The sequence below is a fragment of the Tauraco erythrolophus genome, chromosome 2, assembly GCF_009769465.1.
Source record: "Tauraco erythrolophus isolate bTauEry1 chromosome 2, bTauEry1.pri, whole genome shotgun sequence".
Lineage (NCBI taxonomy): Eukaryota > Metazoa > Chordata > Aves > Musophagiformes > Musophagidae > Tauraco > Tauraco erythrolophus.
Genome location: NC_141466.1, coordinates 21,147,867 through 21,160,897, shown reverse-complemented (window position 1 = coordinate 21,160,897; position 13,031 = coordinate 21,147,867). Strand labels below are relative to the sequence as shown.

The 13,031-nt window shown below is 39.4% G+C and overlaps 1 protein-coding gene across 2 annotated transcripts in view; it reads right to left on the bottom strand.

Annotated features, from left to right (window-relative positions):
* Window positions 1-13,031, bottom strand: part of PDSS2 (decaprenyl diphosphate synthase subunit 2) — a 125,648-nt gene that overhangs the window by 46,490 nt on the left and 66,127 nt on the right. For both annotated transcript variants that reach the window (XM_086608137.1, XM_086608138.1), the window contains exon 3: window positions 627-825. In XM_086608137.1, the coding sequence (XP_086464263.1) occupies window positions 627-825 (199 nt within the window). The remainder of the gene's footprint in view (window positions 1-626; window positions 826-13,031) is intronic.

Below are 13,031 nucleotides of genomic sequence, written 5' to 3'. Positions count from 1 at the left end.
CACTTGTTTGTCATGAAAAACATTTCCCTGTAAAGTTTCAAACAGTTTGGCTGAGCAGCTGGATTGCAGCTGCCCTTTAGAAGCCAGCACATCCACATTAATAGGGCAATCCAATACTCAGGGGCATCCAAAAGCCTACCAAAATAATTTTATTAAGAGTAAAAAGTTACCTGAGCGCTGTGTAGACAAAGAAATGAAGCCTTTTCCTCCAGAATTCCCTAAGAGAGACAAACCTTTCACAAAGCACAAGGTAAAACAAAATAACAAACCAAACATGTCTGCAGCTGGCAATCTGCCAGAGGTGGTGTAGTCTGACATGTCATGAGGATGCCACTGCATGTATGTTAAATTCACCAAATTAACCACTCATCCATTACTACCTATGGCTACAGTGCTTCAGAATGTACACTAAAGGCCTCAACATAGTAATTCTAGAGGACAGTGGCAAACATGCTCACAGCAGCAGCCTGTCAATCCATCCACACAGCTAAAATGTAAGTATGCTGATTTTTAACGGATGCTCCATATAAACACATCATAACTGTCAATTTTTTAAAGGGTTTCTCTTTCGGAAGATTCACTAATAGTTACTTGCTCTGGCAGTAGAATAATTTTTTTGTTTTTACCTTGGTATTCTGCAACTGTGCAAGGCTTGTGCAAGCACTTGCTAGAAGAAAATCTCCACTCAAAACAGCCATTTTATTTCCAAACTGCATATCCTTCAGTGGGCCATCACAGGACTTGAGCTCACCAATATTCACTATACCACGATGCACCAGAAACGCAGTGTGGATCAGTTCCGTAATCTCGGCCAGGCTTCTTTGGCTGAAAGCAAAGAAAAAATACAATTATTTTTGATGCTATGAATAAAATGCAGATTCTTAGGCGAGGGGGGTGTGTGGGGGGGTGGAACAACTGCATGTGCTAAGTGTATTTTATGAATTATTGTGTAGCTCTTCTATGTCCTTCTAGAAGCCAGAACGGGGAGGTGTTAAACACTGAGAAATATCACTAAATATTTTCAGGTAAGACGCAGGTACCACAGGCTCCATTTGGAGGAACACTCCCCTTAGCTTTATTTTGTGACAAAATTCAAACAAAGTAATCAATACAGTCCTGATGGTGCTTTCTTTTTTCGTTTTGTCTTCTAGAAGCTTGAGGGACACTGACATGAAGAAAATGCCAAGCAGAAAGTACTGGTGGGAAGGAACAAAGGACATACCAGCAGGGGAGTTGCAAGCAAACTAATCTGAACACAGTAAGAATGCTGCAGTCGATGACTGCTCAAATTAGAGTTAAATTAATAACAGGATACCTCGCAGTTCAATAACACCAAGGCGGGAGGGCGTAGAGGGGAGAGGAGTAACTGCTGAACATTTTAAAACTGTGTACTAATGGTATTTCATTGGTTGTTTCAGTCAGGAGAAGCAAAGGTCCAGCAAAGGAGCAGACCCAATTTTATTTGGATATGTTTACAAACCACTTCTTATTCCAACACACAGTGTGCTACATTCTGAATTCTGGGGTTTCAAATCCCTGTGAGAGGCTTGCCACAGAAGTCATCCCATAGATGCATGCCCTCCGTTTTCATTTTTTGGAAATGGCATGAAGAGAGTCATGTGGCACAGCCCTCTCTTCCCCTCCTCCCACAATTCAGCCCTGTAGCCCCCGATAGTAAGTGACTGTCATTCCCAAGGAGTCAGCGATGTCACCTTAGCTCAGAACTACAACAGGGCGATGAACAGTCGTAATAACTGAGCACAGACAAGGGGAGCAGGGAACAGAGCAACACAATAGAGCATCTCTTAATGCTGCAAACTTAGATGCACACAGGTCCCCTCTTACAAAACCTTCAGCGTGTTCACATCTTTTCTGACTCAAGCAGTTCCCTCATGTTACGGAGACTTCACAAATGAGCAAAAATGCAATGCACATCCTCAGCTAGGCAGATAACTAAAAGGCCTTAAAATTCAAATTAAATCACAACCTAGTACAAAGGCATGTTATGCTCCCCGTGTTTATTCAAAAGCGGCCAAGTGCTGCTTCACTGAGTAACTAAACTGCTCCATACATTCACTTGCATATACTTGCTGATACATGCTCAGGTTAGATTCTGCCTCAGTACTGGCATAGTACTGAGTAAACTAATATTGTTTCCTCTGGACAGTGCAGATGTGTTGCACCCACCCCAAATGATATTAATCTAACCTACCCTTCTGCCCCAAACATATCTGACCTGCAAAGAGGCCCAGCAGCAACCGTTTCAGGCCAGTGATCCGTGCCAATTAGCAAGAAAGAAGAGCTAGTAGAGTCACGCAGCCTGGGCAGGCATGCAAAAGGTAGATGAGTTGGGGGGAGAGGATAAACAGAGGGTACCGACGTATTTTGTCACACAGAAAAAAAAAAAACTAAAAACTGTTTAAAAAGCCGCCTTTATAATTCACAATTTTTGCTTTGTGCAGAGAAAAACAATCTGAAAGCAAAACAGCTAGCCATTCTCCACATAGACAACAAAATTGAAGGTTGATGCTGTCTTCCAAAGAGGCAAGGGAGCAACTCACGCAACCTACAGCCACGGTACGGTAATCACGCTTGGCTCGGCTCTAACAAAGGGTTAATAAAATTTCAAGCTCAGAGAAAAAGACTAACAAGACATCCCGATGCTCCTGCTGTCATTGTCAGGGCAGCCCTTGGAGGAAATGTCCATATCAATTTGGTTTATCAGATGGACAGCTGATCAACATTAAACAGACTTGCTCTGGGCAGACTGAGCCGAGCTACCTGTTATGAATAGCAATGAGAGCCCTCTGCTCCCCGCTGCTGAGCTCTGCCATTTCCGACTGCCGCAGATCCCAGGACATATGGGGATCCCTAGTGACGAGCACATAAAGCTGCAGCTAACTCAAGCGACGGCTCATTTCCCCCAGCTGAAAGCAGGCATTAATATCCCGAGGAGATCAGGCCCGCCTCTGTGACCCCCAACTACTGAAGCAAAACGACGACTGTCCTATTTCTTCATTTAATAAGCTTTTAATGAAGGAAATCAAAATCCCCTCTTTGACTTCAGCATCGCTTTTCACAAAAAGGTTACACAAATACATCAGTGTCATGCTTTCCAAATGCTCAGGATCTGGATGTTTTCATTTCTTTTTCTGTAATCCGTTTGTTCTCCAAACGGTATTTGTAGCATTTGTGCTAACGAGAACCATATTAGGCAGATAATCTGCATCCAATTCTGATCTTATACACTGCTCTTCCACCCTCTCTCTCTAGCAAAATAAAAATCTAAGAACCAAAGCTATTGCAGAAAGCCCAGGCAATGGATTTCTTTTTTTTTTTTTTTTTTTTGTCATAGCCCCTATAATATCCAGGCACAACTTAGAAGTCCGCAGGGCTGCTACAGATAGAGGAGGGTTCTTGACACGACTCTCTAAAGCAGCCAACAAAAAAAAACCCTCCCCACTATTATTTATTATTGAATGGCTAAAGCAATACTGTACACAGCTTTCTTGATCTGAAGAACAATTCAGTGATCAAATAATTTTGTATTTGAAAGCAGCTAATCTCAAAATACAAAAAAAATAATGTTTATGCAACGCTGGACTTACAACAACATACGACAGTACAAAAGCAGAAACAAAAGGGCAACAGGATTACGAACTCCTACTGCTTCCGTCCTGTTCCCACTCCACAGATCATGTTCACAAAACAAAGAAGTGATTGCCACAAGAATTACTTACATAGCAAGGTAGTACTGAGAAAATAGCCAACATTTTTAAAATACGTGAAGCTTCTAAATGGAAGCAGGCTAAAAATAAGGAACGTTTTTTCACAAAATGTCAAAATACTTCCATCTGCCTTTCATGGCCTTCACCACTGAAGGAAGAACTCCCTGCAGACCACCACCAACTGCCCCAGAGACTCCGTTTACAGACACCATGTTTCAAGAAACGATGCTGTTCTGAGCTCCACACATCTCTTGATCTCCTTTACTTTCTTCCTTGCCAAAAATCAACCCCCATGCAGTAATGTTGTTCCAAAGAGGGTGGTACAGAGGCTTGGACAGTACCTGGGAGACCTTACTAAGAAGTTTTCACGAGTCACAGTCAAACGGGCACAAGTTCTGCAGTTAGGTGTATTATTTGAGCAGAGTTAATTGTGAAACAAAGCCCCCGCCCGCCCTCTCCTCAACTAAGAGGATACAAGAATGGTTGAGGTTGGCAGGGACCTTTGGAGATCATCTGGTCCAACCACCCTGCTCAAGCAGGGCCACCTAGAGACAGTTGCCCAGGACCATGTCCAGGCAGGTTTTTAGTATCTCCGAGGATGGAGACTCCACAACTTCTGTCTCTGCAAAGAGGACAACAGGACATATTGGTTGATTATCCTTTTAAGTCAATTACTACAACCAGTTCCACCCTCCCCCCTGCCCTCCCTTCCAGTCTTTGTTAAGATCCTCAGACTTGTTCTTGGCTCTCTTCTTTTTTCACCCTACTCTTCATGAAAATCTTAATTCACTGACTTTTCTTGCCTGTGGCGCATAAAATGGAGCAGCATGTAAGTCGCCTCTTGTTTTTCTGCTCTTGACTCCTTGTTCCTGCACTTTTAGTACCAGTGTAACTAACCTAAATCTCTGTAAAATGCTTGCTGTAAAGTATCCCTTAGGTTATGAGATCCTCAAGCTTCAAATGCCATCCTGGAAAGTACAAAGGAAACACTAACTTCACAAGTAATTAAAAAACTCTTCAGCAAGGTCAATTGGAGCTACGTTGACTCTACGACTGTGAAACACCAGTTTGCAGGAAAAAACTAGAAAAATTCAAAATTGAGTTATACAAACAATTAGATCCCGCAACAAGAAAAACAAGTGCAATTTCTATTCTTCCTCTTTGCTCTCCTCCCCCAATGAAGTCACACAGATCATTGACATTCGATCATGTTTTGGTGAACTCTGATAAACCATCAAGCAGACTTCAAGGTATCTTTTATATCTGCCCTTGTAAACTAATGCAGTAGCTGTAATATCCCGCTGCTGCGACACCAAAGTAAGGAATGCAGGTTTCGTAGAAACCCAACACACAGGCACCACATCTACAGAGAAAAATAAAGAACTAATGAAGAAATTTCCTAAATAGGCTTCTACCTCAAAAAGCGCATTTGATAATTTTTGTTTTGGATCAAAATTCCCTATTTGTATGCCTGTGAGTCTGCCTCATCACGTTATCACCATTACTAATGGTCTTATTACAGAGATCACAGAATGTTAGGGGTTGGAAGGGACCTCAAAGGATCATCTAGTCCAATCCCCCTGCCGGAGCAGGACCACCTAGATCAGATCACACAAGAACGCGTCCAGGCGGGTTTTGAACATCTCCAGAGAAGGAGACTCCACAACCTCTCTGGGTGGCCTGTTCCAGTGTTCTGTTACCCTTACTGGAAGTTCTTCCTCATGTTTAAGCGGAACCTCCTATGTTCCAGCTTATATCCATTTCCCCTTGTCCTATCATTGGATATCAGTGACTTATAAGTGACTTCGGTCCCTAATTTCAAGTCCTACTCTAAAAAGAAATAATAGTATTTTGCAAAACATATGATAAAATAGAAACGTTAAATAGCTCAATTGTATTGCTGTGAACAAAAGAGTACTTCAGCTTAAATACTCCTCTGCAGTATTTGTGACGGAAACTCAAACTCTCGGTAACAGCAGGAAAACTTGAGTCAGTTTACCTTTCACTATCAGCTGTCAGAAATACACTGGCCCTCTCAAAGGACGATAGGTTATGCAAAGAACCATTTAATAATTTAAAGTGTTAACAGTTGACACAATATTTCACAGAAACAGACCAAAGACTGACATTAGCCACTAAAATCCATATCCTAAAATTTTCAGCAATGAAAGCAACTGGAATGAACAAAGACAATGAAATTGATAAATCAAAAATTTTTTAAGAACTCTTATAACTGAACATTTGAATTACAGTGACTAACAGTATACACCCAAGATCGGAACATTTTCTCTGTGATTGTCAACCCAATAGCTTCGATTCAAAACACAAAGGATTAATTTGGATGAATAGCCTTATATTCACGATTTTTTAAAAAAATAAATACATTTTAAAACATCAGCATCTATTCCAGATTAGTGACAACTATAATAACCTACATAAATCTACAATCTGAAAAACGAAATAGTTCTTTAGTGGAAAAGTACATGAACGAAAAAGCATTAACTAAAGAATTAAAGTAATAATCTTAAGCACAAATAATGTATTTGAGCAGAACCTGGTATTTGATTTTACTTTTTTTTTGTGATCAATAAACTGAAAGAAAATCTTTAGTAAAGACAAGACGGTGCACACACTACATTTAAATTCAACCTGTATGTTCTGGTCATTGTGCTGCACCAAGATAACCCCGTTGGTTACACATCAATTAGGGGCAGTGACTTTTACAGTTCTTTTTTCCATTTGCTTGTCAAAATCAATGCTATGGGTAATAAAAACATAGGCTGAGAGAGTTGGGGCTGTTCAGCCTGAAGAAGAGAAGGCTCCGGGGTGATCTTATAGCAGCCTTCCAGTACTTAACGGGGGCCTATAGGAAAGATGGAGAGGGACTTCTTACAAGGGTATGTAGTGATAGGACAAGGGACAGTGGCTTTAAACTGAAAGAGGGCAGATTTAGGTTAGATATAAGGAAGAAATTTTTCACTCTGAGGGTGGTGAGGCACTGGAACAGGTTGCCTAGAGAAGCTGCGGATGCCCCATCCCTGTAAGTGTTCAAGGCCAGGTTGGATGAGGCTTTGAGCAACCTGGTGTAGTGGAGAGTGTCCCTGCCCATGGCAGCGGGGTTGGAACTAGATGATCTTTGAGGTCCCTTCCAACCCAAACCATTCTATGATTCTATGATTAAAGGAACAATGTATAGCAAGTAACAAATAGCATCGTGGTGATGGAAAGTCTCATTCTCTTCTGTGCATACTCTCTTCTACAATAAATTAAAGGGTGAGGGGGAGGTGTTTAAACCAGTCAACATGTATGGCAAGTGCTGTGGTTTCACTAACAGGAAAAACGTTCAGGATAAAGCAGCAGACTTAAGCACAGCACCAAATATTCATTGCATGACCATGACTCATGTATCTGTTATTCAGAAGAAAACATCTACCCACTACTATCCTTTAACATGGGCAGAAACTAAGACTTCTGTGGTTCCTCCTATCTTGGTCACTAAGCTACTTACTGTAGGGGCATCTTCCACCTGAAGGATAAGTGAAGCTGAAAGACATCAATTCTACAAAGTTTACTGAGTATGCTGTTTAATGGCATTCCTTTCAATCAATTTATTTTTAAACTGGCTACATATCTTACCTCTTTCATCTCCTTCCCCTCCTAGCATCACAAAGTTCTTGAAGTAAAATTTCTACCTATACTCCTTTATGTATTTTTCCTTCTTTATTCTTGAAAAGATCTTACATTTTCGTTCTGTACCTACCTCACCACTGAAGATTGCTTAATTTCTTTTCCCTCTAATTTGTCTTCATAAGCTCTTCCCTCGGCCCATTGTAGGATATGAAAGCATTTTCTGATTTCAGTGGGCATATGTTTACTTGAATTCAGCAAGTCAGCTTCCCTAAGTGTAGTGGGTGGTTGACAGGAAGGGAGATGGGCACTTGAAGTCAGGCTCCTGTTCCTTTTCTTATTGCAGGAGTTGTGAAGAAAGGTTTTGGTAGTCTGGACTTCATTGACAATTAATGTAGGTCTACCACAGAAGAACCAACTCCCCCTTCATACTCCAGACAGCAAGATGAAACTTAACCAACTTGTAAGTTTCTAAACTAATGCCACTAATGTGCAAAGATGACCACCATTATGTCATCACAGTGTGGCCAGGAGCCCTCCAGCCTTGGAGTCAGCTGCCTGCACTGAACTGCAAGTGATCTGTATTTGTGTCAACATCTCCCAGCAAAATGAAGCCCTAACTGGTGAACTTCAGAGTCTAAAGGCTCTGTCTGGCTTACTCCTATATTTGGCATCAGTGGCCAGCAAAGTGACAGTGATCACAACCTACAGCACAGCACATTTTTCTTGTGCTGGATGGCACCATCACAGCAATTCCCCTTTCAAAGCACACAGGCTAAAAGAAAAATATTCCCAGTTTGAAAGCAAAAGCATCAATTCTGGGAAGCAGGTGAGAGAATCTAGACAAAGGTCTGGTAAGAATCACTACCTCAAGTTCAATTTAAAAAAGAAAACGTTAATCAGAGGAGCCAGCAGAAGAATAAGACCAGCATCAATAAATCAAACTGATTTTTCCACGACTTGGAGGCAGACTTGCAGACTGGGACTAATAAAGAAAAGAACATCAAGAGGAATCCCGCATAGTAAGAAGCATCTAACTATTATAAGATCCAGAAAACCAGTGATGATGCAGCTGAGCGAATAGATCAGGAGCAGCCAGGCTGGGCTGACAAGGTAAGAATCCAGATACACTCACCACAAAGACAGTCCTTGTCATCTTAGGGCTTTTATAGCAAGACGGATGCAAATGACATTTGGCAAGGGACAGGTATTAAAAGAACATGTGCTTTGCTCAAACCAGACATGAGATGTGGTAACAAGCCTTGGTATGTTTTTTAAGCCCCATAGACAAGGATATGAGAAACTTAAATAGCTTCACATCCTATTTCAGTTATTATAGATTTTATATGCACTAGAAAGTGCTAACAAGGGAGACATCAATTACTTTTCCTTTTCTTAGAGACCTTTCTACACTCCTAGGGAAGAAAAAGTAGATTATAGACAATTTACATAAATATTGTTTAAAAAGGCAGCTTTACAGCTTAGGTTTTATGGCTTTTTTCTTCTAAAGGAGGGTTGGCTAGCTTAACTTAACAAATCAAACCAAACTAAACCCAACAGTATTCACCTGAAGACGTAAAGAAAAAGTAATTAATAAGATACCTGGCAAAATTATTTCTTTGATTACTTGAACACTGATGCTAAGAAATCAGTAACAAAAATTAGAGCTACTAATTTATAAGCATATTGTCAAATTTATTAAAATTTGGCATTATTAAAATCACATACTATAATTTCTATTTTAAAATCACTGGTTATCCCAATGGGAAGATTCACATTTCCAAAATGAAGTAAAGCTGTCAAATGCAGTATTTTCTTTTTATAAGGTAATTATCAAGACTCAAACTTCTAATAAATAAAAGACAAGTCAAAATTCTAGTTGGTGTCCGCTATAGATTATATTAACAGCTATGTAGACCATATCAAGTACTATATCAGGTCATACCTAAAGCTAAGATGTTTACTACTTTGAAGAGCTACTTCTCTCATTATGTAAATAAAGAGGCAGATAGTACATGAGAATTTACTTTGAATAATGTACATCAGCAATATAATGTATTGTCACTACCTCGAATTTCTAAAAGAAAATTTCCCAGCTCAGGAAATGTTGCATTCACCTTGAATTCTCTATTAAAACTTCGATTTTCTACAAAGAGTTTGTATCAGAACTAAAAATTTAGGTGCAAGTGAACATGATCTCACTATATTCATTATATGAAAACAATATAATCAAAATCATAGTAGTATACAACCATTCTTTATAAACATGACATATAATATTCAGAATTACATAATATTACGCACAAGTGATATTTTCAATGATAAACCAAGATTAATCAGTTAGATAAATTAAACAGAAAAATGTGAATAGTTTTTGGAAACTGTTCAAGAATATTTTGCTACATGACCAAAAAGCCACAATTCCCCAGTTAAAAAGACTAAGCTGATTAAAAACAAAACAAAAAGACAAAAAATCGTGGCCTAGACAAAGTCAAACCAGCTATAATTCTCTCCCTCTCCAGCTCAAACAAACTGGAAAACTGATAGTAACAAATGCAAATCAGAGAAACTAGACAAGGAAGAAAACTGATAAAGGAACAAACGAGAAAATGTAGAGATGGACAGGAAGTTGAGCAAAGGCAATTTAAAAAGGATATACTAAAAAAAACCCACCTCAAAGCCACAAAGAATTTTAAGAACTGCGTTGGTCCATTAGGTAAGAGTGGGCAGAAACATAACAACACAAAGGCACAGGATTTTAGAAAGCCTGTTGTATTTTTAAGCAACATATTTATACAACAAGATATAAATATCTTCTAGCTCAGTAGCGAATAATAATGCTCATGAACAGCAGCGGTGGACAACATTTTTTAGTCAGTAGGTCCAGAGAACTTGCACTCAGGAGGGACAGCAACAGAAAAGGAATGACAAAGGTGTTAAACAGCAAAGAGAATGAATCATCCTCAACACAGAGTCAACTGAACTGGTTCAATATGCTTTACTCAAACAAAAACATGCATTGCAAAAAAAGATCAGTCAAAAGATCTCGGCTGCAATTACAGAAAGCAGACCATATACATACAGAACTAGGGACTCTTTCGGGAAGAAAACACTGAACGTTTGGAAAAAGGTGGACACAGGGTGAAGGAACAGATCATCCCAAATAATCAGTTAAAATACAGGAGACCACTATGATCAAAAAGGTGAACAGGATCCAATGAGGAGTTGAGGGAAGAATACTAGCAAAAGTAGTGTTTCTGACAATGCTGGGTTTCCGATGCCAATAAAAATAATTACTAGAAAATTTCATTCAGGAAGAATTTGGGAAAGCAGGAAAAAGTTTAGTGAAGAGTCACACTAACAATCAGAGTAAAAGAAAACATACAAAATGAGAAACAAAATCTGTTTAACATACAGAGAAGGCTGATATTGAACGTGTAGATTGACTTGGTCACAGCCATTTAGAGAAGGTTTAATTATCTACGTTACAGAAAAAAAATTCAAGGTAAGAAAACACTCAAGATTATCAAGCAAAGATAAAATAAGATCCAGTATTTTGAATCTAAGCAAATCCAGAGAAGACTAAGGTGAAGGTACTTGCCAAAATCTATTACAAAGGGTAACAATGGATTCTCCAACAATGGCACAATTGAAGACAATACCCAATGAAATCTTATTTAAGCACAAATATTAGACCTGATTAAAGCTGGGGAAACCTTATGGCCTGTTTTGTATCGCAAGCTAATCCGACTAGCAAAATGATGTCTCTTAGTTATTCATGTATTCATGAACCATAAAGCCAAGGGAAGGAAACTTTTCACAAAACAAACAAAAGACAACTTCGATTTGGCAGCAGGGAATGTTGGTCCCTGTATCTGAAAATTTACTATTGGCCAGCAGCCCATTTTCTTTTAAGAAGGTACAGATGCTTTCAGCATTAAGATTTCCAAATGCATTTATTTCAGTCACCTTATTTAGGAGACATAGCAAAACCAGAGCCACCTTGCCCATTACAGCTAGCTCCCATTCCCAGCACAGGTGCATCCAAACCACCAGCAGGCTGGGAACCTCAAGTATATTGAGTTTAATTCTATCTCACTGTGCACAGAGAATAAACATTTCAAAATTCATTTTAAGCAAGTTTTGAAAGAGGAAACAACCTACCTTCAGGATTCATGTCTGTTTTTACACATTTAGGTATCCACATTGGTAATGCAATGTATTTGGTGCTGTGCTAACCTGGGAATACATACATGTATTCCCACAAAGAAAAGGAGATAAAGAAAAACAAGAGACCATCTACTAAATTATTTTATGCATATAAGGGTGTGTATTTTACCTAAGTATACATATTTTCTTTAATTACAGTTTTCCATATAACCATTAGGGGGTTCTAGCCATGCAAGTCACATTTATTAAAGGCAGCATGTCAAATAAGAGTTGACAATTACAGGCTATATCAATACACATTATGCCAGATGGTAATGAGCCATACACAAAGGGCCAGCCATCCAAAATAATCACACCATTTTCCACAGAAATGTTGAAGAGGTTATGGTTTATTACACAGTGCTCATTAGATATACAGTGGCAGCATTAGCAATTTTTCCTTCATTTGTGTCTCATTTAAGACTCTGCCCCCACAAGCCCATTCAAATTAGTACACAAGGTTAAAATCATTACGGTCAGAGGGAAAAAAAATTAAGTTGTATTTTTTCTTTTACAGTAATGGTGGATCAAAGGTCCCTGGAATCTATTATTCTCTCAACTATTATCTAACACAGGATACTACAAAGAATGAAATTCACTGTCATTTGCCATGAAGAAAGATAGCCTATTTTAAACGAGCAAACTCCATATTACTTAATAATAAAAAGTGAAAACAAGAGTTAGGTTGTGACACAAACTGACAGCAGTCATAAAACTAAAAGTTAGAACTGAACTTTCAGCCTTGGCTTTGAACTTTATTATCTGTGCTTCAATTTGCTGCTTTAACAGCACGGAAACGTTTAAGTGTCCAAAAGGCAACTCATCTTTCACAGCAGGTTGGAAAAACAGTTGTCTCAAATAACTAGAGTGCCATCTCTGAGAAAACACCTATAAGACATGACTTAAAGTACTTTTCTACCCAGCTGCATATGTTGACTTCCAGCTAGAATATGACCATTGGAGAAATCTGTTTTCCTGACTTTCTGAGCTGATAAAAGGTGCATGGGTGAAAAGATCTAAGGGGGGCAAATGTGAATATTTGTCAGCACAAGCAAGAATGTTTATTGCTTAAAAACATGAAGATGTCCCCCAAACTCCAAGTGACAGCCAGCATTTGGAAGTCAAAAAACTGTGAGAGAGAGGACGTGAGCACTGGACATGCCACCTGACAACACGAATGCAGAGAACGGGCTTTTCAGTCCAAGCTCCTCTTTTGAAGTCTGCAGAGCATAACTCGGAGACCTCGGTCTCGCATCAGGCAGCCGCTCAGCTCACAAGGCCAGGGTATCCTTACACCTCCTTCCTCGGCCACTCCTGCTGAGCTATTCTGCCGTTACACAAAATGCTGAATTGTTCATTCAGCCAGATGGTAAGAGAGTGAAAAAAAAGTCAGTCAGTCTCCAGGAGATTACAGAAGAGAAAGGTAGGACACCTGGACTCCAGTTCCCACTCCACAAAGTTACTGGG